The sequence below is a fragment of the Vulpes vulpes genome, chromosome 14 (genome assembly GCF_048418805.1).
Source record: "Vulpes vulpes isolate BD-2025 chromosome 14, VulVul3, whole genome shotgun sequence".
NCBI lineage: Eukaryota > Metazoa > Chordata > Mammalia > Carnivora > Canidae > Vulpes > Vulpes vulpes.
The window spans coordinates 16,421,515-16,444,551 of NC_132793.1; the positions used below are offsets into that span (position 1 = coordinate 16,421,515).

The 23,037-nt window shown below is 49.8% G+C and overlaps 1 protein-coding gene across 8 annotated transcripts in view; it reads right to left on the minus strand.

The window, feature by feature from the left end:
* Positions 1-5,941: 5,941 nt before the first annotated feature.
* L3MBTL1 (L3MBTL histone methyl-lysine binding protein 1) overlaps positions 5,942-23,037 on the minus strand; it is a 33,544-nt gene continuing 16,448 nt past the window's right edge. For 2 of the 8 annotated variants that reach the window (XM_072735806.1, XM_072735805.1), the window contains 14 exons: positions 22,253-22,388; positions 21,845-21,936; positions 20,785-20,936; positions 20,282-20,358; positions 19,624-19,709; positions 19,332-19,442; positions 18,706-18,820; positions 16,800-16,899; positions 16,419-16,616; positions 16,279-16,328; positions 12,159-12,316; positions 11,666-11,728; positions 8,449-8,543; positions 5,942-6,815 (listed from right to left, as the gene is read on the minus strand). In XM_072735806.1, the coding sequence (XP_072591907.1) occupies positions 6,689-6,815; positions 8,449-8,543; positions 11,666-11,728; positions 12,159-12,316; positions 16,279-16,328; positions 16,419-16,616; positions 16,800-16,899; positions 18,706-18,820; positions 19,332-19,442; positions 19,624-19,709; positions 20,282-20,358; positions 20,785-20,936; positions 21,845-21,936; positions 22,253-22,388 (1,560 nt within the window). In that variant the 3' untranslated portion in view covers positions 5,942-6,688. Of the gene's footprint in view, positions 6,816-8,448; positions 8,580-11,665; positions 11,729-12,158; positions 12,317-16,278; positions 16,617-16,799; positions 16,900-18,705; positions 18,821-19,331; positions 19,443-19,623; positions 19,710-20,281; positions 20,359-20,784; positions 20,937-21,844; positions 21,937-22,252; positions 22,389-23,037 lie in introns of those variants that run through there. The other 6 variants (XM_072735804.1, XM_072735803.1, XR_011996899.1 and 3 more) reach the window with 4 other exon arrangements.

Consider the following 23,037-nt stretch of genomic DNA (forward strand, 5'->3'; position numbering starts at 1 on the left):
CTCAATCATCCTAGTGTGCCCTGGAGGACCCCTGCGTGCCCCACTCCCCACCTCCACCGACACACGCACACGGGCAAAGACTTGGCCTCTGTCCGAAGAAGGGCCCAGGCTGGCCAGAGTGCACAGAGCAAATCGGGGCCAAGCCCTGGGTCCTGCCCCTTTCCTGAGCTGCCCTGCTTCAGCTCCACCAGGCTCCTCTTCCCCTGTGTTCCAAAAGCCAATCTTTAAACTCTGCCATGACGGTATTGCATAAACCGTAGTGAAAAAGGCCAGCGTACAGAAGAATGTGGAATAAAAATGAAAGCTTCTCTTCTAACCCATCTTCAGTCTCATTGCCAGAAGTAACTGCCATTAACTAAACAGGGACCATCCTTCCAGACCTTTGTCTACCACCCAATCTACAGATCTCATACTGTTTTCCCAGAAAAATGGGCCACACTATACCTATTGTTTAGCAACTCACTTTCTCTCACGCACATCTTTCCATGCCAACACGGAGAGATTCAGTTTTTTTTTTTAAATATCTGCATCATATTATATAACATGGGATTAACTTCCCCGTCTCTGTTCCCTCTTTACTGTCCCTTTGCTTTTGGACATTTAGGCTGCTACCAATTTCACAATAATTCCAACAAAGCCGCGGAGAACATCATGGTAGTAATATCCTGTGGCCTTGGGCTCCTGCTTCTGTCTGATAAACTCCTGCAGTGGGGAGTGCTGGGTTAATTTTGACCTATCTACCAAAGTACTATAAAAAGTTGTACCAAACTCTCTCTCTCTCTCTCTCTCTCTCTCTCTCTGTGTGACTATCATAAAAAAAAAAAAAAAAAAAAAAAAAAAAAAAAAAAAAAAAAGGGATCCCTGGGTGGCGCAGCGGTTTGGCACCTGCCTTTGGCCCAGGGCGCGATCCTGGAGACCCGGGATCGAATCCCACATCGGGCTCCTAGTGCATGGAGCCTGCTTCTCCCTCTGCCTGTGTCTCTGCCTCTCTCTCTCTCTCTCTCTCTCTCTCTCTCTGTGTGTGTGACTATCATAAATAAATAAAAAAATTTAAAAAAAAAAAAGTTGTACCAACCAACATGGCTATCAGCAGTGCTTTAAATTTGCCCTTCCCCTCCATGATGCTGCAGAAAGCGAGGCCACCCCTGAAGCAAGGCTGCAGAGGTGCATCTCCTCCCCATCCTCCTCCTTCTCTTTTTCCTCTTCCTCCTTCTTCTCCAGCCACCCTCCTGGTCCCTTCCTCTGACGCTGGCTGGCTGGACTCTGATGTTTGGGTGCAAAACATCATACAAAAAGACATGTTCTCAGGGATGAGAAGGGGAGCCAGAGCCTGAACCAATGGGAACCCACCTCCATGAATATTCCCTCCACCTTGACATTCAGCTCACTTTCTGTGCTTTGTTGGGTCCCCCGCTCACACTCCCACCATTTCCCCTACCTGCACACACCCTCCCTCTCACACCTGCAGGTCCATTCCCCCTCCTCCCAGCCCGTGGTAACCTCCAACCTCCTTTCGGTCTCTATGAACCTGCCTATTCTAAATATTTCTTATAAGTGAACTCATGCATTATTTGTCCTTTTGTGTGCCTGGCTTAGTCCACTTACCATCATGCCTTCAAGGTCTTTCATGTTGTTTAATCCTTTTTTACGGCTGAATAATAATATTCTGTTGTATGGATAGACTACATTTTGTCTACCCAGTCATCTGTCGACAGACACTTGGGTTCTTTCAACTTCTTGGCTATTGTGAATAACGCTGCAGTGAACACTGGCAACAAGTATCTGTTTTCACATCTTTCACATATATACTTAGGAGTGGGAATTCTGAGTAATGTGGTAATTCTAGGCTTAGCTTTTTGAGAAAGCAAACCTCTCAAGCAGCCAATCCGTTTTCCAGCCTGTTACATTCCAACCAGTAGTTTCTCCATACCCTTGCCAACAATGATTATTTTCCACTTTTGTGAGGACAGCTATCCTGGTGGGTGTGAGGTGCTAGCTCATTGTGGTTTTGACTGGCATTTCTCTAATGACACATGCTGCTGAGCATCTTTTCATGTGTTTGTTGGTATCTGTACATCTTCTTTAGAGAAAGGTCTGGGCAAGTCCTCTGCCCATTTTGGTGGTGGTGGGGTTGTCTTTTTGTTGTTTGGTTTTTAAGAGCTATATATTCTGGATATTGAACCCTTGTCAGATAGACAATTTGCAAGTATTTCCTCTCCTTTTTACTTTTCAAAGTATTTTGCAAATACTTTGCAAGTATTTTCTCACTTTCTTGATAAAATCCTTTGATTCACATTAGTTTTTAATTTTGATGAACTTCAACTTGTTTTTTTTTTGTTGTTGTTGCTTGTGCTTTTGGTGTCACCTCAAGACTTCACTGTCAATTCCAAAGTCATAGAGATTTACTTGTATGTTTTATTCTTAGGGTTTTACAGTTTTAGCTCTTATATTTAGGTCATTGACTCATTTTGAGTTTGTTTTTTATATGGTATAAAGAAGGGATCTAACTGCATTATTTTCACATGTGGCGATCCCAGCACCATTTGATGAAGAGACTGTTCTTTACCCATTAAATGAGCATTCTTTTCAAAAAGTCAATTGGCCATGGATGTTTGGGGTTATTTTTGGACTCTCAATTCTCTTCAGTTGCTTTTTATGTCTGTCCTTGGGCCTCTATCACACTATTTTGATTACTTTGTATTTGTAGCAGGTTTTGAGGTTAAAAATCTCAGTCCTCCAACTTCGTTCTTTTTCAAGACTGTTTTGGCTTTTGGGGTCCTTTTGCTATTTCATATGGATATGAGGATAAGCTTTTCCATTCCTGCAAAAAAGGCCATTGGCATTTTTATAGGGTTTGAATCTGTAGGTCACTTTGGGTAGTGTTGACATGTTAATCATCTTAAGTCTTCCTATTCATGAACACAGATGTCTTTCCATTTATTTACATCTTCTTTCTTTCAGTAATGGTTTGTAGCTTTTAGTATATAAGCCCTTCACCTCTTTCTTTAAATTTATTCCTAGATATTTTATTCCTTTAGATGCTGTTGTAAGTAGAATTGCTTTCTTGCTTTCCTTTTTGTCTTTTTTTGTTTGTTTTATTTTTTTTTTATTTTTTTTTGTTGTTGTGTTTTATTTTTTTTAAAGATTTTATTTATTTATTCATGATAGTAGGCAGAGGGAGAAGCAGGCTCCATGCAGGGAGCCCTACGTGGGATTCAATCCCGGGTCTCCAGGATCACGCCCCGGGCCAAAGGCAGGCGCCAAACTGCTGCACCACCCAGGGATCCCTCTTGCTTTCTTTTTTGGATTGTTTGTTCCGGGTATTATAGAAACACAAGTGACTTGATTTTTGTGTCTTAATCTTATACCCTGCAACTTTGCTTAAATTATTAGCATTAGCAGATTGTTCGTGGATTTTTGAGATCATACCATCCATGAATAGAGGTAGTTTTACTTATTCTATTCCCATTTGGGTGCCCTTTATCTATTTCTCTTATCTAATTGCTCTGGCGAGAACTTCCAATACAATACTGAAAAGTAGTGGTGAAAGAGGGTTTCCATGTCTTGTTCCAATCTTAGGGAGAAAGTCTTTTACCATTGAGTATATCATTAGCTGTGGGTTTTTTGTAGATGCCTTTTATCATGTTGAGAAAGTTCCCTCTATTTTCTAGTTTTCTGTTTTTACTATGAAATGGTTTTGGATTTTCACAGATGCTTTTTCTGCACCAATTGAGATTATGTCCCCCCCCCCCCCTTTCATTCTAGAGATGTGGTGCACTACATTTCTTTTCTTTTCTAAGATTTTATTTATTTATTCATGAAAGACACAGAGAGAGGCAGAGGGAGAAGCAGGCTCCCTGGAGGGAGCCCAATGCGGGACTCAATCCCAGTACTCTGGGACCACGCCCTGAGCCGAAGGCAGACGCTCAACCACTGAGCCACCCAGGTGCCCCCTGACTTTAAACTACCCTTACATTTTTAGGATCTTCCTCTTTTTTGTTTTTTTTTTTTTGTTTTTTTGGTTTTTTTTTTTTTAATTTTTATTTATTTATGATAGTCACAGAGAGAGAGAGAGGCAGAGACACAGGCAGAGGGAGAAGCAGGCTCCATGCACCGGGAGCCTGATGTGGGATTCGATCTCGGGTCTCCAGGATCGCGCCCTGGGCCAAAGGCAGGCGCCAAACCGCTGCGCCACCCAGGGATCCCTCTTCCTCTTTTTTGACTTATTCTTTCATTTTGATGGAACACATCCTCCAGTGGCTTTCTGAGGAAAGGTTCACAGGTGATAAAATTTTGAAACTTTGTATGTTTGAAAATGTTTTCCCTTCACATTTGATTGACAATTTGGCTGGGTACAGAAGTCTAGCATGGAAATAATTTTCCTTTGGAATTGTGAAGGTGTTGCTTCACTTTCTTGCTTCTACTATTGCTATTGAGAAGTTCAGTGCTACTGATTCATGTTCTTTTGGATGAGACTTGTTATTCCCTCTGGAAGCTTTTAAATCTTCTTTGTTCTCATTATTCTGATATTCATGATACTGTAGCTTGGTGTCATTCCTTCTACACCTATTGTGTTGGGCAGTGTGTAGCCTTTTAGTTTAGAGACTAGTATCTTTCAACTCTGTGAAGTTTACTTTCTTTTAAGTTTTTGAAAAATATATAATTTCTCTGTTTTTTTTTTTTTTTTTAAGATTTATTTATTCCTGAGAGACACAGAGAGAGGGAGAGAGGTAGAGACACAGGCAGAGGGAGAAGCAGGCTCTCCACAGGGAGCCTGATGTGGGACTCGATCCTGGGTCTCCAGGATCATGCCCTGGGCCAAAGGCAGGCGCTAAACTGCTGAGCCACCTGGGCTGCCCTCTGTATTCTCTCTTACTGGCATTTCTGTTAGTTGTATATTCGACCTCCAGCTGTCCTCTAATTTCTTATTATTTCCTATTTTTCATTTGCTTGTCTTTTTATTCTACTTTCTGGGCAATATCCACATTATCTTTCAACCCATGTGTTGAATTATCTCTGCAATCAATTTTAAATTTCCAAAAGCCTTCTTGCCTCTCAGTTTCTTTTCCTTTTAGAACAGCCATAGCTGGTGGAGGAATAGCTTCTACAGGTGGAAGGATCAATGCCTCTACTGTGATGAGTAAGGAAAGAAGGAAGGATGGATATGGGTGGGAGGAGGCTGGCAGATGAGGTGGCAGGAAGATGGGGGTATTCCTTCTGAGGAGTTCCATTTTTCTCTGTGATATAGACGATGAACACGTATAGTGAGACAACACCGAAGGTAATAGGGCAGGAGGTTGGAGATGCGTGAAATGGGAAATCAGAGGTAACTCCTTAAAAAACCCAGCTGCTGCTTCCCAGGCAGCCCTGGGGGTCCACACTGAAGTCAGAGACTCAATCAACCATAGCACGGATCCGCTTAGCCAGGTGAGCACCTCTGGTAGAGGTGGAGAGGATGGGCTTGGACAGCTCCACGGTTGGTATTCTAGCTGAGTAGTCTGGAAGAGCAGGGCAAAGAAATGAAGCATATTGACAAGAAAGGGGTTTATGGGATCAAACAGCATTTCTGCCACTTTTCCATTTGCTCCCAATATCTGGGAAACTCGAAGTCTAACTGTTCAGCTTGACACTTCTCCACCTGAAAGTTTGATGTTATTTTAAATACTGGAGGGCTTCATTTAATTTTCTGCCCCTGTCCATTTATAAATAGTCAAGGGTCAGGCCCTTTGCACACTGTTCTCAGGGGGTTCCCATTGTTTCTATTTCTCAGCGTAGACAAGTATACGCATTTATCTTTATCCTTTGTTTCTTATCTTTAAAATAGAATAAGGACCCCCTTAACTACAAAAGAGAATGCTTTATTCTCTTCAGTAATGGCCCTATTGTTATTCATTTTGTGTTTTCTGGATGTTTTACCAAGAAAATAGAAACAGACTCTGACTGCATATCATCCAGATGTTCCAAGTTTATTTATGTTGTTTCAACACACTGACAAAACACCACAGTTTATAAATTTTTCTCCCTCAAGAGTCAAGAGTCACTTTACCTTAAGCCAGAGGATTCTCTGAAAGAACACACAGGCATCCCCACACGGAGAGTACAAAAACAATTCCACAAAAGTGCCATGTGAATGAAAGTGCAAACAGGCTTCATTTTCAAACTCTGGGATCATTCTCTCTGCTTCAGAAACTAAATAGAAAGGTCCTCATAGACCGAAGCCCTGGCCAGACAAGGGCTGGGCACAGCTCCTTGGGCCAAAGTGTAAGCAGCATCTGCTACTGAGGGCAGGGTAGAGGCACATGGCGCATCATTGATGCCAAGTCCCTCTCTCCACTGTGCCCCCAGGTTCAGGTGTGGAGATCTCAGCTGCGGACAGGATGGACCTCTTTCTTATGGTTTCTTGCCACAGTTTGACATTGGTGCAGAAAGTGCTAAGGTGTCCAAGTTCGGAGGCCTGAGTGCCCTTCTCTCCAGGCCCTTAGTCCATCCTGCCTTTCCAGCAGGCCAGCATTAGAAGTGTGGCTGGCAGACCCATGCCACAAAGCTGTCCCTGCCTGGCTCCTTAGGCGTGGGGAGGTCCTGCAGCACAACCGCACATGCTTGCTGCCTTCTCCTCACTCCACAAGGCCAGTTTCTCCTCCGTTTCCAAGAGGAACAGACAAGGCCAAGGAGCTGGTGAGTTTTGCCATCACCCCAGTGACCAAGTTGGAGAGGCTCCTACTTGTTCCTCCTTACTCTTGGCCAAGGAGGCATCAAAGCAATCTCCGTAAACCCGAGCCTTTCTGCCCAGGGAGGTTGTGTGCTCAGAGCTGCCCCTACCGGCCAAAAGGGAAGGAACATTTGAAGCCCTGCAGGAGTTCAGCGGGGCGGCTAGATGGCTGCCCCTGCACAAAGCAAAGCTGTTTGGGCCCAGGTGAGACAGGGTCCCCTATTGGGCTGTGGCAGGAAATCAATAGAGCTTTGGGTATCCCACTTCTATGGGAAAGATAAAGCTTTGTATTTTAACAATAGCCCTTGACATTTTCCCAACACTGAGCCTCATGGATGCACCTGTCAAACACTTCTGAGGACACTGTGTGCACAAACACATCACGTGACTGAGGGAAGGGGCCTGGCTCTGCACCCTGTGGGCCTGTGTCAGCACCTGGGGCCACAGGGCCTTGGCAGCTGCTCTTCACCTCCACATGCAGCCAGCTGCTGCCGGGCCCTCTGCCTCAGCCCCACCCTGGCTGGTTAGGCAGTGGCTCGGTGAAGCCTAGGCCCCTACTTGGACAGAAAAGGTTGAAGTCCCAGAGCCCCAGCAGGCACCTGGCTGGCAGTGCAAGACAGATGGACAATAGTTAAGAAAGGCTTACAGGACGCAGCAAACAAAAAGATTGAAGAATTCACTTTCCCAACTCCCAATTTCAAGTGAGCTTCGTAAGACTCCTCAAGAGCAAGACATTTAAGGGACAAGTCGAATGTGATGTTGTGAGGTACGTGTGCTGGACAGAGTAGCACATTCCCATGGCAAGAGGCCTGGCAGGCATGGGGTCCCCACCCCATGGGCACTACCTTGGCTGAGATCCATGGCTGCAGGGAAGGATGCTAAGCCCAGCTTTAAGGGCCACCATGCCTGCTGGAGCTGCCCCTCTGGCCAAAGATCCAAGATTGTCTGACATACCCTTTCCCCACACTTGATATAGGAAGGGTGAATGGGGATCTTCTCTGCATGGGTAAAACAGGCTCTCACCACCTACTCTGCTGGAAACAGGGCTTGGCATGGGCCACTAAAATGGTAGCTGATCCAGAACGGGGCATGCTTAGGCAGGCATCTTGGCTCAGAATCCCCCATTTTTGGGCAAAAGGGAGAAAAGCAGCCAGAGACTCCCAGCGGATCCTACGACAACCTGCTTCTGAAGCTCACCCATCTAATGGGGAGGAGCCAGTTGGGTCTGGGTGGGCCATGGCTGGGGGCCCTGCCCAGGAAACCAGACATCAGAATGAGTAAATATGTTTGTGGCTGGGTCACTTCTGGGTCGGAGCCAAGGAAAGAAAAGCACGGAGAGAGGCCCAAGAGAAATGAGCCTCCAACCGGAGGACTCCCATTCTACCAGACTGTCCTTAACCACTAAGAAAAAGACCCTTTGGTGATCAAACAGGTCAGCTGGGGATGTGGGGCTGCCAGAGGCAGGGCCCCTCCAATCCACTCCACCAGTAATGTTCCCCCAGCCCAGTCACACCCTCACTGGTGTGCCTGGTGGCAGATGAGCCCAGGACTCAGGAGGGGCAAGGACTCCCACGTACCTCGCAGGAAGGAGCCAAGAGGAGGAGGACCTCCCCCTGGTAAGATGTAGAGGGTGGTGGGGGTATGGGTGGGATATGAGGAACTCAAGTCAGGAAAGAAGCATCAGCTGCGGAGGGAGGCCCAGCTCGGGCTGGCAGTGAGCCCAGCCCTGAGCCACTCACTTTAAGGTGTCATCGGCGTTTTTGAACATGAGAATGGCGTTATAGATCTTCAAGGCTGGCCCCAGCTTCACGCTCATGATCTTCACAATGTCCGCCTGTGTCAGCAAAAGGAAGGCCTCGCCGTCAATCATCTGAGGGGTCGGAGGAGGGAGGTGGAAAGCGGAGAAGGCGGAGAGGGCCATGGGAAGGGGTGACGGAGAGGAGAGGTGGGGTGTGCAGGGGAGCACGAGATCGGAGTTCAGGATGTGTGGGGGGAGGGGAGGAGGACAGAGATGGGAAGAGGAAGGAAAAGGAGAGAGGAGGCGGGAGAAAGGAAAAAAGGAAGATAGCGATGGGGACAGAGAAGGACAGAGAACTGGCTCCCCCATGTTCACACTCATGCTTTTTCCTCTTTCTGCTGCCCAGTCTGACTTTGGTGGCAGGTGCATAATGTCTTGCAGGCCCTCCCTGACATTGGCCTCAACACCCCTGCCCTGGTGCTCCTCCACAGAGCCCTGAGGCAGGGCAGGGCAGGGGCGTGGCAACGGGCAGCTGCTAGTGACATCCACACTATCACCTCTGAGCTATCCTTAACTAGCAGGGAGAGAGGGCTAGACAGGGATTTCTTCTGAATCTAGGCAGACCTTCTTTAGGACCATCAGTGATGACCACCAGACTGGACAGACTGACGACCCACAAGGCCATCCATCCACTTTGCCCTAATTTCTCACTCATGAGACATCCCCCTAATGACTGCCCAGCACCTGTGTGTCTGAATGCATCTATCCAGCCTGACAAAGGCCGCTCCCTGGAGCAGGGTTCATCCCAGGGGAGCGGATGCCCTTGGAAAGGTCATCCTCAGCCCTCATAAAAGTCCTATTCCCCACCAAGACTCCATTTTATGCTGGCGGTCACCCTATGCCCTTTTTGGTCACTGCTCTTGTACCACAGACCATGGTGCATTGGGGATAAGCAGCAGACGCTCTGCCGGGGCGGCGGCGGGGGGGGGGGGGGGGGGGGACACACGATGCCCTTCTTCTGATATGGGGAGAGTGCTGGAGGGAAAAAGTGTCACGTGCTTCTGTGGCCGGCTGAACAACTGCACTCAGAAGGCACTGATCTATGACTGCTGTCATGGAGGGAGGACCTCTAATGGGCACCACATGGTTCTATCTCATTAAACATGTGCAGTGAAGGCATGGCTTAGTTATCAAATGACAAGCTGTATGAGACTGGAAAGGCTTACTAATACCACAGATGACAGAATCAAGATTTAAAACAATGAGACTATGAAATCAACAAAATAACATTTAATAGGGATAAATGTAAAGTTTTACATTAGGTTAATAAAAAAAAAATAAAACCCAGTGGTACAAGTAACAAACTGGAAAGTGTAATTAGACTGTAATGGATAATTGATATAAAAGGCACTTGGGGACTTCCCTGACCTCCAAACTGGTCTGATGTGGCTATCATGAAGCTAGTGCAAACTTCATTTTTGCTGAGGAACAAAAATCTAGGGTTTGTATGTAGGGGAAGAGAAAAGAATCCAAATACCCATTAACAGAACTGTGGGCTCCTCATAAAATGGAGCACCACTCAGCAGTACAAATGAACGAGCTACTGGGATACACGACAACACAGACGGGCCTCGAAAACATGACACTGAGTGAAAAGAGACAGACACCGAAGAATAAAAGCTGCACTTCCATTTATGTCAAGTTTAAGAACAGGTAAAACAAACCTATGGCTCTAGAAATTAGGACAGGCTTGCCCATGAGGGCAGGGACTAACAAAGGGGCCAAGAAAGAACTTTCTGGTATGATGGACATGTTTTATATCTTGAACAGGGTGTATATGTCTCACAGAACTTGTGGAACTGTACTTTTAAGATGTGGGCATTTTGCTCCATGTACATGTTCATCTCTGTTAAAAAACACTGGGGTATCGATTCAACAATTATAACAAATGTGCCACTCTGGTGAGTGCAATCGATAACCAGGGAGTGGGGGGTATATGGGAAATCCTGCACCTTCCTCTCAATTTTGCTGTGAATCTAAAACTGCTCTATAAAACTATATATAAAACTGCTCCTTTTATAAACAAAACCAAAAAGAATGTAGGGGAGAACACAACCAGTGTGCTCTGTGCTGGTCAGAAGGCATCTGAAACCGGGGGACAGCTCTGAACACATATGTTACAGTAAGATCACCAGCCCAGGAGGCAAGCGCCCAGGATGGGGTAGACTGTGAGCGCCACCACACAAGGATACTAGGAAGAAATGGCTGTGCTGGGTCTGGAAAAAGAGAGTCTTCTAGGGGAAGAGGAGCAGACTTCTTTCTCATGGGCGCCTGACCTGTGGGGGCATGTAGGAGGAGCTGAGACTCCGCTCTCCTGGTGAAGGGGGATGCATGCATGTATTTTTTGGAAGGAAGATCTAAACAAACTCCCAAGTTCCCTTCCACTTTCAAACTGTGTAAATTAGGAGAGTCACAATAAAGTTTTTTACTTAAGGATGACTGTTGAGAGTCAGAACCACCACTGAGCCCCCACTGTACCAGGCATTCTTATATAGCGATATGATTTGTAGATTATTCTATGGTAGGCTAGCGATATAATTATCCTAGGCATTCTGGCCCAATGAGCCATTCCTCATTTCCAATGCTCACAATGGCCCTGCAAGGTTGTCATCATTACAACCCTCATTATACCTGTTTTATCTCCATTTTATAGATAAGAAGATGCAGACTAAGACATAGTAAAGAGCCCATAGTAAACTAGCAGAACTGGGAATCATACCCACACTGTATGTAAAGCTAGGGTTCTTTTATGTACAACTCACTGCTTCGTAACCTTGGTAACCTTCTGGGTCTTGGTATTAAGCATATGTTAGGATCCTGCAGTAAAAGGCATACCTGTGCCATTCAAGACACACTTTAACTTACTGTCCCTAGTGAGCTAGGTTTGGAAAACAAGCTGGGTAGAGAGCAGAGGAGGGAATGGAGCCCTGTCTCCAAGAGGCATTTTCCTGCCTGAGGTGATCTGAACACAGAGGGTTGGCAAGCTGGGCCACGGTCCATACCAGATTTTTCCCAGAGACGTGGGTCACTATGACCAGTCTCCCGCAGGCAAGATAAGAGAGGGCCCTCCCTAGCAGGGGGCAGCGCTGGCGAGGGCATCTGCTCCCTGTCGTCTCAGTGAGTGACCCTTCTGTCCCCACTCTGCACTTGCACCTCACCTCATCTTTGAAGAGTCGTGCCTGGTCCTCACAGCCGGTCAGGGTCTGAACGAAGCTGAAGACCTTGGAAACCAAAGAAGACATGTTGCCAAGGGGACAGGGACTTGGGAGTGTAGGGGAAAGGTGGGCCCATGTGGCCTTGGTGCTCTCTAGGCTTTGACAGTGTTGCTTTTTCTTATTAGCCTAAGAGGATCCTTGTGTGTCTGCTGCTGGGTGAGCAAGGGGGGGCCCAGGTGAAGCATCTCTCCTGCTAGACTTTCATGCAAACTAGCAGCACATCCCTCTCCCCATCCATCAGGGTAGGTCTATCAAACCGTCTCTCAGCCTCTGCTGGGCCCCAAGAGGGACCGTGGATAGGAGGGATGAGCAGCAGATAGCGTCAGGAGCAGTGTCCACCTCTGCTTGAAGAGGGCCTTTCCTAAGCCCTCCCACCAGGGTGTGCTGAAAGAGGCCAAAGTAGGGGAGAGGAAGGAGGACAGGTCCTCACTCTCACCTCATCAATGGTCCACTTGGCAACTGTCGAGGCCGAGATGCCCGCCACTCCCGGCAGGAGCTTGCAGTGCTGCTCCCAGCACACAGAGAGGGAGCGGTCAGGGTGAGCCGACAGGGCTGACATGAAGAGGGACTGGTGCATGGCATCGGCAGTCAGTGCTGGAGGCAGAGGCAGAGGCTGAGGCTGGCACACTGATGTCGAGGACTAAGCTCAGACCCACACCACTTGGGAGGACCAAGGCCCCCTTCTGAGAGTCTTGCAGAGCCAAGAGGGAGGGAGACGTGACTCCTCACCCACCACTCGCTCCTCCCGGTTAAGGGAGTCCCTTGCTTTACAGACTCTCAGGAGTTAGCTGTGAAGACAGACCCCAGCCCCATTTCTCTGAGGCCACATCACCATTCTCTGACCATTCTTTAGATACCTTGCATCAGAATGGCCTCTAACAGGCAACAAGCTCAGCCCTGGCAGCAGAAGCCCATCTGGTTTGCCCTCCTCTTCCGTTGAGCCCTGACCAACTGTCATGGCATCAGGGTGATTCTGTGTGGGAACCCACCCTGCCAGTCGCTGCCACTGCCTCCAGCTCCATTCCTCTCCCCTGCTCCCACCCCAGCCTGGTCTGCTCCCCCTGGCATCTGGAAGGGGATCCCTGACCCACTCGCCAACTCCATGCTGCCTGCCCCTCTGCTTCCTGATCTGTTCCTGCAGGCCTGGCTCCCGGCCTCCAGCCTCGGCTGCTCTATGATCTCATGAGTGACGCTGCTCTGCTGGGCCTTCCCCTTGGCCAGGCCTGGCACTCGTACGCCTGCAGGTCAACTACCTTTGGCCGCTGACAAGCCTGGCCCCTGCCTACCTTCCCAGCCTTGGCTGGCCTTGGGCCACGTGGTCAGTGTCCCATGGGACTTGCCCTGCCTCTATCTGCCAAGGGTCCAAGGGAGCTGCCTCTTTCTCTTCAGTGGGCATTAGTTCTAGACACATGGCTGCAGTTCACAGGCCCCTTGCCCCTCACCCCAGCTCGTCACAGACTGTCCTCCCCTGATCCTTTGGTCCATAGCCTCAGCCTTTTCCCTGCTGCCTTCAGAGCCTTGGGGATCCTAGTATTAGCAGCCCCATGTGCTATTCTCTGTAGCTCCTCCTACTTGCTGCCACCTCTGCTCATCAGACCCCAAAGAGCCCAGCCTTCAGCACCACAAGGAGCCTGCTACTGTGCACAGCTCAGCTCGCTCTCAGCCTTGCCTGCGACACAGGCAAAACCTCCCCTAACAGCTTCCACCACTAGCACTTCATCTCCTGGCCTCAGGTTTGGCTTCCTGTCTCTGAAGTCCAGTTTCCTAGTTCTCCACGTACCAGGTAAGAAGTCTCAGGGGACAAGGCCAGAAGGCTGTAGGAGCTTTGCTCCTTATCTTTCTTCCCCAGAGCACAGGATGGGAGCTCTTCTAGTCAGTATGTCTTATCGAACTTCAAGCCAACTAGGGGCAGGTCAGAAGCTGTTGGTTTTTTGTTTTGTTTTGGCTTATAAACAATGGAAATGTATTCCTCACAGTTCTGGAGGCTGGGAAGTCCAAGATCAAGGCACCAGCAGATTTGGTATATGGTGGAGGTCCACTTCCTGGTTAACAGACAGTCAATTTCTCGCTGGGTCCTCATTCGGTGGAAGGAGCTATGGAGCTCTCCAGGGTCTCTTTTAGAAGGGCACTAATCCTATTTGTGAAGGCTCCACACTCATGACCTCATTACCTCCCCAAAGCCACACCTCCAAATACCATTACGTTAGGGATTTGGTTTTACATGTGAATTTGTGGGGAGACACATTCCGTCTATAGCATTATCATCATCATCATCATCATCATCATCATCATCAGGTAAGTCGTTCCTCACCCTCTCTGGGCCACAGCCTCAGTCTCTGGAAAGACTAAATTTCTCAAGTTCTCAAGATACTTCTGGAATGAACACAGAGGCAGGCGCCCTCTGGTGGCCGGAATCTGGTCCTAGAAGGGAAGCTGGCCAGGTATCCCTGGGTAGGGTAGAAGAGGTGCTCACTGCAGTCCATCCCCAAGAGTCCTCATACTGAGGGCCCAGAGGTTGGCCAAGCACCTCCTCACTCAAGCCTGAAGCTGCAGGAAGTGCATTCTGTTTCCACCAAGAGGAGTACAGAATGGCAGCAAGAGCAGGTCAGCCACAGACAGGGCTCACAATACTACTAGGTACTGGTACTAAGCCCTTTATCTGACTTTCTCATTTAAGCCTTTGGGAGGCTTATTTGAGGTGGACATATTATCAGTGTTGCACAGATGAGCAAGTGGAGGCTTAGAGAGGGGGTCACCTGCCTAAGGTCTCACAGTCCATAAAAGGCCATCTGACTTTGGGGCTGTGCTTTTAACCATCAAGCTATATACTGTCCAGGTTGCCGAGACTATTCCTGAAGAACTGGACTAGCTTAAGTCCTGCCCACAAACTATGCAATGAACCCGGTGATCTCTCATGGTCTCTTCCAGCCCTAAGACAATGTGCATTCAACTCAACTAAGGCAAGAACCCTAGCGTTCCTGCTGTGTATCAGGCCCTATACCAGGGGCTGAAGATGTGAGGCGAATGTCACCCAGTGGAGCCTCAGTCACTGTGTCCCTCCTTGGGAGCATGCTATGGGCTCAAATGGGTTCCCCCCAAATTCATATTTGAAGCCGTAACCCTGAAAGTCTAGCAGGAGAGATGCTTCATCTGGGCCCCACCTTGCTCACCCATTCAGTACCTCTAAATGAGACTGCAGAGTCAATCTTTGATGTGGGGGTTAGAGACACCAATACCCAATGCAAGCAAAAATCTACGTATGATTTTGACTCCCCCCAAAACTTCACTACTAGTAGCTGCCTGTTGACTAGAAGTCTTACCAATAACATAAACAGTCAATTAACATATATTTTGTATGTTATATGGGTTATATACTGTATTCCTAGAATAAAGCTAGAGAAAATGTTACAAGAAAAGCATAAAGAAAATACATTTATGGTACTGTGCTATAAAAAATCCACACATAAGTGGACACTTGTGGTTCAAACCCCTGTTGTTCAAGGGTCACCTGTATTGGGAGACAGGGTCTTTTAACAGGTAAGTAAGTTAAAATGAGGCCATTAGGGTGGGCTCTCATCTAATCTGGTGTCCTTACAAGAAAAGGAATGTTGGACATGCATAGAGAGACAGTGGGGGTACACATGCATAGGGGGCAGACGATGTGAGGACACTGCGAGAAAGCAGCCACCTGCAAGCCAAGGCGCGAGGTCTCAGAAGAAACCAACCCTGCGGATACCTTGATCTTGGACTTTCAGGAAGCGTGAGAAAATAAATTGCTGTGGTTAAGCCACCAAGTCTGTGGTACTTGGTTGTGGCACCTGAGCTAAGACAAAGGAGATCGAGGGGTCAAATGACATTCAGGTTAGGCGTTTCCAGTCTGTTACACCAGCAGTGCAGAGCACAAGTCAGACCTGAGTCTGAATCCCAGCTCTGCCCCGTACTAGGCGAATGACCATAGGCAAGTGACTTCACCCTCTGAGTTCCCATTCCTCTTTTCTCAGAAGAATAGAAGGGTATCCACATTACAGGATACCTGTGAGGGTTGGCAACAGTGTATGGAAAGCACCAGTAACACTGCTTGGCCCACGGTAGGTGCTCAGTAAACAGTATTGCTAAGTGCTAGTATTTCAGGTACTTGACATCTGGCGGAAATATTGTTCGTGTCTTCAAATGAGACTGAGACTCGGAGATATTAAGTGACTGCTTAAGGTCATACAGCTAAAAAATGAAAGCCAAGGCCTCCCTTCCAGGAGGCCAAAAATTGAGAGGAGCAGAGCTGGGGGGCACCCTCCTGCCGCAGAGCGGAGAGCCCAAGCCCAAAGAGGCTCCATGTCTCCTGCAGGCTCACGACAGGGTCTCAGTGAAGTGGGACTGGAATCTGAGGTGGCTCCTGTGCTATCGCCACTGCTCTATGTTTTGCATATATGAAAAGAAGAGGCAGCCTCCCTTCTGGCTGCCCCTCTGGGTCCCCCCGGTGACTCAATTCCACCAATTACTAAGCACTCACTGGGAACACTTGGTGGAGGGCACAGGATAGTAGATGAGTCAGGACTTACTGGGGAAATCTTCTTGTGGGATCTTCCGATACTTTGGAGGGCGTCCAATCCTGGAGAGAGAGGGACCGGGTCCGTGGCAGGGAATCAGTGCCTGGCCTGGCCCAAGAGGACACGAGGCCCTGCACCCTTGCCCTCCGCACCGGCCATGATGGCGAGGCTTCTTCCTTAGGGAGAAGCCCGAGAGGTTCCTCTTACGGGCCGAGGCCTCTGCGTCCGATAACTCCGCCTTCAGCCGACTCTGGTTCCTCTCAGCCAGCGGGCAGCCCGAGAGGCAATGGTGAGCTGTGAACTTGCCTGTGACATGGCCAGAGCCATCACAACCAGGAGTCGGGCACTTCCTAGGAAGAGGAAGAAGAAGAAGGCTTATATTGGGCTGAATCTGCTTGTTCCCGATGGAGAACAAGCCCCATTCGGAGAGTGTGTTTTTGGGAAGCCTGACTGGCAGCACTCTGGAGCTGTGAAAGAGCATCCTGCACCCCCAGCAATGCCCGAGGGTCTCTCAGCAGGAGCCCTTCACTCACCGGTGGTGAAAGCTGTACTTGGAGGTCCTCGTCTGTGGCAGGCTGCGATAGCTGAGAGGGGGACAGCCCCCGGGCGAGGCAGAGCTGGGCTCTCTGGGTCCTGGGGGAGCAGGAAGGAGAGTTAGCATAGGGTCCTGGGTCAGGGTTTAGGGGGGGGAGGGCAGGGAAGGTCAGTCGGTACTAGAAGCTAGCTCCCCAGATAAAGGGGCCCTCACCTAGGCTGTGATGTCATTTCTGGCTCCTGTGTATCTGCCCCTCTCTGGGGAATAAGGGCTTGGCTCTCATACCCTTTGCTGAAACCCCAGGCCGCCCTCTGTCTCTGAGAGGAAAACCCTCAGGGAGAAGATCAACTCAGAGTCGGTGTGGGCACAGCTGTAGCTTAGAAGCCTCATCAGCCACAAGTATGTTACTCTGTCTGCCTTCTTGTTTCTTTCTCTGGTAACTTTCTTTAGGCCTGACTCATGTTTGGAGAATAATCAAGAAGGATCAACACCCCATGTGACTTGGAGCTGAGTGGTCCAATGACCTGACTTCCCATCCCACCTCCGGGGACCAGGATTTTTTACTTAAGGGAACCCTGTTTCCTTAGCAAACATATTGTCTGCTCTGTGTAGCTCTGCTAGATGCTGAGAGAACTCCCTCCCAGGCACATGCTAAGTGAGCCTACCCTTGCACATCTCAGCACTCTGAACCCAACAATTGGGGTAGCCAGAAGCACAGGTCAGTGTAGCAGAGAGCACTGAGGCAGGGGGATGGGGGATCCCAGAGCTCACGGTGGGCACTAGAGCCCACCTGTGCATGACAGTTAGAATTCCCTGGGCAAATCAGGGAAATACAAATCAAAACCACAATGAGATACCACCTCACACCAGTGAGAATGGGGAAAATTAACAAGGCAGGAAACAACAAATGTTGGAGAGGATGCGCAGAAAAGGGAACCCTCTTACACTGTTGGTGGGAATGTGAACTGGTGCAGCCACTCTGGAAAACTGTGTGGAGGTTCCTCAAAGAGTTAAAAATAGACCTGCCCTACGACCCAGCAATTGCACTGTTGGGGATTTACCCCAAAGATTCAGATGCAATGAAACGTCGGGACACCTGCACCCCGATGTTTCTATCAGCAATGGCCACAATAGCCAAACTGTGGAAGGAGCCTCGGTGTCCATCGAAAGATGAATGGATAAAGAAGATGTGGTTTATGTATACAATGGAATATTACTCAGCAATTAGAAACGACAAATACCCACCATTTGCTTCAACGTGGATGGAACTGGAGGGTATTATGCTGAGTGAAATAAGTCAATCGGAGAAGGACAAGCAGTGTATGTTCTCATTCATTTGGGGAATATAAATAATAGTGAAAGGGAATATAAAGGAAGGGAGAAGAAATGTTGGGAAATATCAGGAAGGGAGACAGAACATAAAGACTCCTAACTCGGGGAAACGAACTAGGGGTGGTGGAAGGGGGGAGGAGGGCGGGTGTTGGAGGGGAATGGGTGACGGGCACTGAGGTGTACACTTGACGGGATGAGCACTGGGTGTTTTTCTGTATGTTGGTAAATTGAACACCAATAAAAATTAATTAAAAAAAAAAAAAAAAAGGGATCCCTGGGTGGCGCAGCGGTTTGGCGCCTGCCTTTGGCCCAGGGCGCGATCCTGGAGACTCGGGATCGAATCCCACGTCAGGCTCCCGGGGCATGGAGCCTGCTTCTCCCTCTGCCTATGTCTTTGCCTCTCTCTCTCTCTCACTGTGTGCCTATCATAAATAAATAAAATTAAATTAAAAAAAAATTAAAAAAAAAAAAAAAGAATTCCCTGGGCAAGCTAGAGGGGTGGGATGGTAAGAGCTCATGGGGCAGGGTCGGACATCAGTAGGAAAGGGTCAGAGTGCCCTTAGGGTACATACGGAGAGGAGGCTGCAGGGGATGCCCTGTCTTGGAGCACCAGCCTGCAGGGTGGATGTCTGGGTGGTCGGCGTCAATCCAGAAGTCATAGGCATGACTCCAGCCATCAAAGTGGAGCTGGGGAGGAAAGGTTGTTGGAGGTCAGGTGTTCCTCATGGAGCCCAGCTCAGCCAGGAGGTCCTCCAGACTCCAAGAGGCTCTCCCTATCCCTGGGGCCTGTCAGAAGCAACCTCCTGGACTGGAAGAACCAACACACCAGCCTCACAATAATCCGCCTAAGCCACCATATTTTCTGAGAGCTTCACTCATTTAAGTTACTGGCATCTCCCATCAGTCCATGCACAGGACAAGGGTCATTAGGCCCATCTGATAGGCTCAGAGAGGAGAAATGACTGGTCCAAGCCCACAAATATAAGTCACAGATGAAGCTAGAGCAAGACCCAAGATCTTCAGCTCCAAGTGCAGACCTTTCTTCCCTACAACCTGCAGCGAGTGTAGACTTCTCTTCCTTACAACCTTGGGCCTCCCTTATTTCTGGCTTATGCCATGCCCTTGACCTCTATCCAGTCTACAGAACTCGCGCCCAAACAGCCTGTCCACTCCCCCTGCCCAAGGGGCCCGGAGCCACCTTTATGCGATGGTCCTCCACATCCTCCACGCTGGCCACACGAATGAGGGCTGGGTTCCTGCGGTCCACGGCCTCCAGTTTCATGTTGACCAGGAAGCTGTGTGGGGGTCGCTGCAGGAGGACAGCAGCCTTCAGGCCAAGGCCCAGCTCAGTAGAACTGGGGCCCCAAGAAGAGAGCTCAAGTGCTGTGCCTCAGAAACTGTGGCCTGCCAAAGCGGGAGCACTCCATTTGGCTGGCTGAATGCTCCATGCCTTCCCAGAGGTCAGCTCTGGGAGCAGAGAGCTGACTCACCACCTTGAAGGCCCAGGTGGGCACAGCAGAGGCCCCAGTTTCCTCCAGGTATTTTTCCCAACAGAAGCTATCAGGGTCCGGGTAGTCTGGAGGAAAGGATGAGAACAATGTCTAGGCACCCCGGCACACTAGGGGAGCGCTCTCTGTCCCCAGACAGGACTGGGAGCCTGGAGAATCCCCAACCAGCACCACCAGAGCCAGCTGCTGGCAGAGGCGCCTGAGGTAGAGGGGTGCTAGCCAGAGCCAAGCACATCACCCCCACACAGTTCACAGGGCTGTCTAGGAAGCCTGCCCCCATTCCCCTTCTTGGCCCTGCTACTCCAGCCCCAGCCCCAACCCCAGCCCCATCTGAAACAACTCTATATGGGCCGCTGTAACTTTCCAAAAGGAAAGGACAGGGTTTCTTTGCTTTGGACTCCTCCTGTGCTGAGTAGGGGTCCTTTAACTTTCTTCCTTTATACCTCAACACAGTCCTGGGTTGACAGGTCTCTCCTAACATCAAAGGTTCCTCAACTCCCAAGCCAAGATGAGGCTCTAGGACACATCTGTCCCCTTACCCAGATCCTAAGGACCCAGCTAACAAGGTAGTGGTAAGAGAAGGGAGGAGGGGCTGTGGGGCCAGGCCCAGGGAAGGGCATGTTGTCAGGTGCAGGGTCACCTTGTGGAGGGGTGAGGGGCTTTCCTTGCTTCTGGCACCAGCCCACCGGGTGGATGTAAGGGCTGCTGGGATCACACCTGAAACCAAGAACACTTCACTGTCTCGAGTGACACTGAGGACTATGACCGCATGGCTTCAGTGCCCACCCTCATTCTATTACTTAGTGATTGCTACACAGACAGCTGATTAAAAAAAAAAGTCAGAAAATGGCAGCATTAGCTAGACTCTAGGACTACCATAGCATCTGAGGGAAAATCATGAATCATGGGGGTTTGCTCGTCCTAATCCTAATCTTGGTACTTTTAGATGAAACATTTAATATTACATTGTGTTTCTTATGATACAGAGCAAAGCAACAGGACAGTCAGCAATGCCCTGGAGCAATTATCAACATCAGGACCAGGAAGGGGCTCCGTAGTGCCTGAGGTCTGAAAGTACTGCCTCCCGCTCCTGCCACCTCCTCTCCCCCTCGCCCCCAGGCCAAGTCTGGGCCCATACACTACCAGTAGTCGTAAGTATCATCCCAGTTGTCAAAGTGCACCAGGAAGCGGCTGTCCACCACGTCTGTCACGCTGGCCACACAGACGAGGGATGGGTTCATGCGGTCAACAGCTTCCAGTTTCATGCCCACCTGGAAACCCAGGGGTGGAGGATTCTGGGGGCAAGAAGAAGGGCTGCCATGACCAGGCCCAGGCTGGCTAGCACTAACCCAGAACCCACTGGCACAGGAAGGAGTGGTTTCTCTAGAAAACATGCCTGTGGTAGGGGAGTCGAGCGGGGAGGATAGGGGAAAAAGAGGGTCTCTCCAGGACAGTGTCACAACGCCCAGCCCTGAGACACTTGGGAACTTGTGACCTCCAAGGTGTGCTCAGAAGACACCTCACTGTGGTGGAAAATGAGTGACAAGCAGGAAGCTACACATTCGCCCAGAGAGCCTCTCCTCCCCAGACAAGCCTGGCCTAGTGTACACTGAGGTAGCTGGGTCAATGGTGGGGCACTGGGGAAGGAGGAGCTGCCGTGAGGCGGCGAGAGGGGAGGAAGAGTGTCTGTCAGGCAAGAGCTTCAAAAGCTATCACCTTTCATGACCTTGACTACGAAATGGAGAGGTTATGATCATGACCATTTTATAAAATAATTTGCCCAAGACCACAGTGCTAGTCAATGGTGGGACCAGAGTTTACACAGTCTGACTTAGAAGTCTGCATTTCCTGTCCCATGGGCAGATAGAAGACCAGAATGCCACCAGCCACCTGGGAAGCTGTAGGTATGGTCCCTGGAGCCAGACCTCGGAGGGCGAGTAGGTGCCCCTGTTGGCACAGCATGGTGATGGTGGGCCAGGGACTCACAGGGGGTGCTCTGTGATAGGGTGGCGGGGAAAACTGGGAGGAACCTATAACCAGCTCCCCTCTGGCCCTTGGCCTGCCCAGAACGCCCCTTGCCTTTGGGATAAGAGATCAAAATAAAGCTGAGAGCACTGATAGGTGATCTCTCTTCTGATGAGTCAGCCTGGCCAGCCACAGGGCTTCTGTCCTAGAAGGTGGGTGTCCACTCAGGGGCACTCACATGGCTCTGGCTCACAAACAGGTGCTTGGGGGCGGCCTGAGCTCTTGTGCTGCGCAGATACTGGCTCCAGCTGAACTCCTCCTCCTTGTAACCTAGGCCCCTCAGGGGGGAAGAAGAGAGTGCCGTGCAGACAGAGGCTGGGCCGTGGCCAGGACACCCCACACTGAGGAAGGCCCAAGGACCTCCCAACCCTCAAGAAGCTGCCCAGGGAAACCCTGCAGAGGTGGGACCTAACTTTGGTAGACACTCAAAGGGCAAGGGCAAAGCAAAAGCCCTGGGGCCTAGTCATAGTGGGATTCGATGAAGAGAGGCTAGTCATGGAATGGGGAATAGGGAAGGGGACCCATGGGTAGGAAGGGAAGATCTGAGGGCTCGCTGCCTCACTTGAGCAACCCAGCTAGGCCTTACCTTTGGGGGGCTGCAGTTTGTGCCCAGTCTTCTCAAACCAGCCAGCGGGGTGAATGTCAGGGGAGTTGGCATTGATCCAGAAGTCATGACACTCAGAATACCCATCAAAGTGCAGACGTAGGCGGTAGCCACACACCTAACCCCACGACGGGGAATCACAGGGACTCTGATGCCAGCACACACCCACCCACTCCCTTTCCCCCACCTCTCCTGGCCCAGCATGGTGGTCTCAAGGGTCCTGAATGCTAGCAGGTTCCCCAACCCACCACTCTTCCCCCATCCTGCACCTGGCTCCATGCTCTCCCATCCTGCACTGGGGACAGATCACATACTCCTGAGCCCTGAGTTCTGGATCAGAACCCCAAGGGCACCTACCAAGGCTCAGACCTGGTCAGGGCCCCTGAGGACCTTTCCTTCTGCTACCATCTCTCAAGGCTCTCTACTCACACACTGCTCTGACCTCACCAAGCTGATGGCAGCTCCCTGAACTTGGCGCCTTGTTCCATGCCCCCATACTTTTCTGCTTCTGCTTGGAATTCCCTACTTATCCACAACTTATCCCTCAAGACTTGGCAGGAGGCCTTTCCTCTAGAAGCTCCTCCTGCGTCCTTGGTGCTGCTCTGCTCACACCTCTCCTCCTGCCCCCTCTCACCCCCCACCATGGAATGTCACTGATGTGTTTATCGCGCTGATTCTCACAGTGAGCCCCTAGGGGACAAGACCTTGGGTGGACACACACACCATCATCCCTGCCCTCAGGATCTCTCCTCCTCAGACTCCCTCAG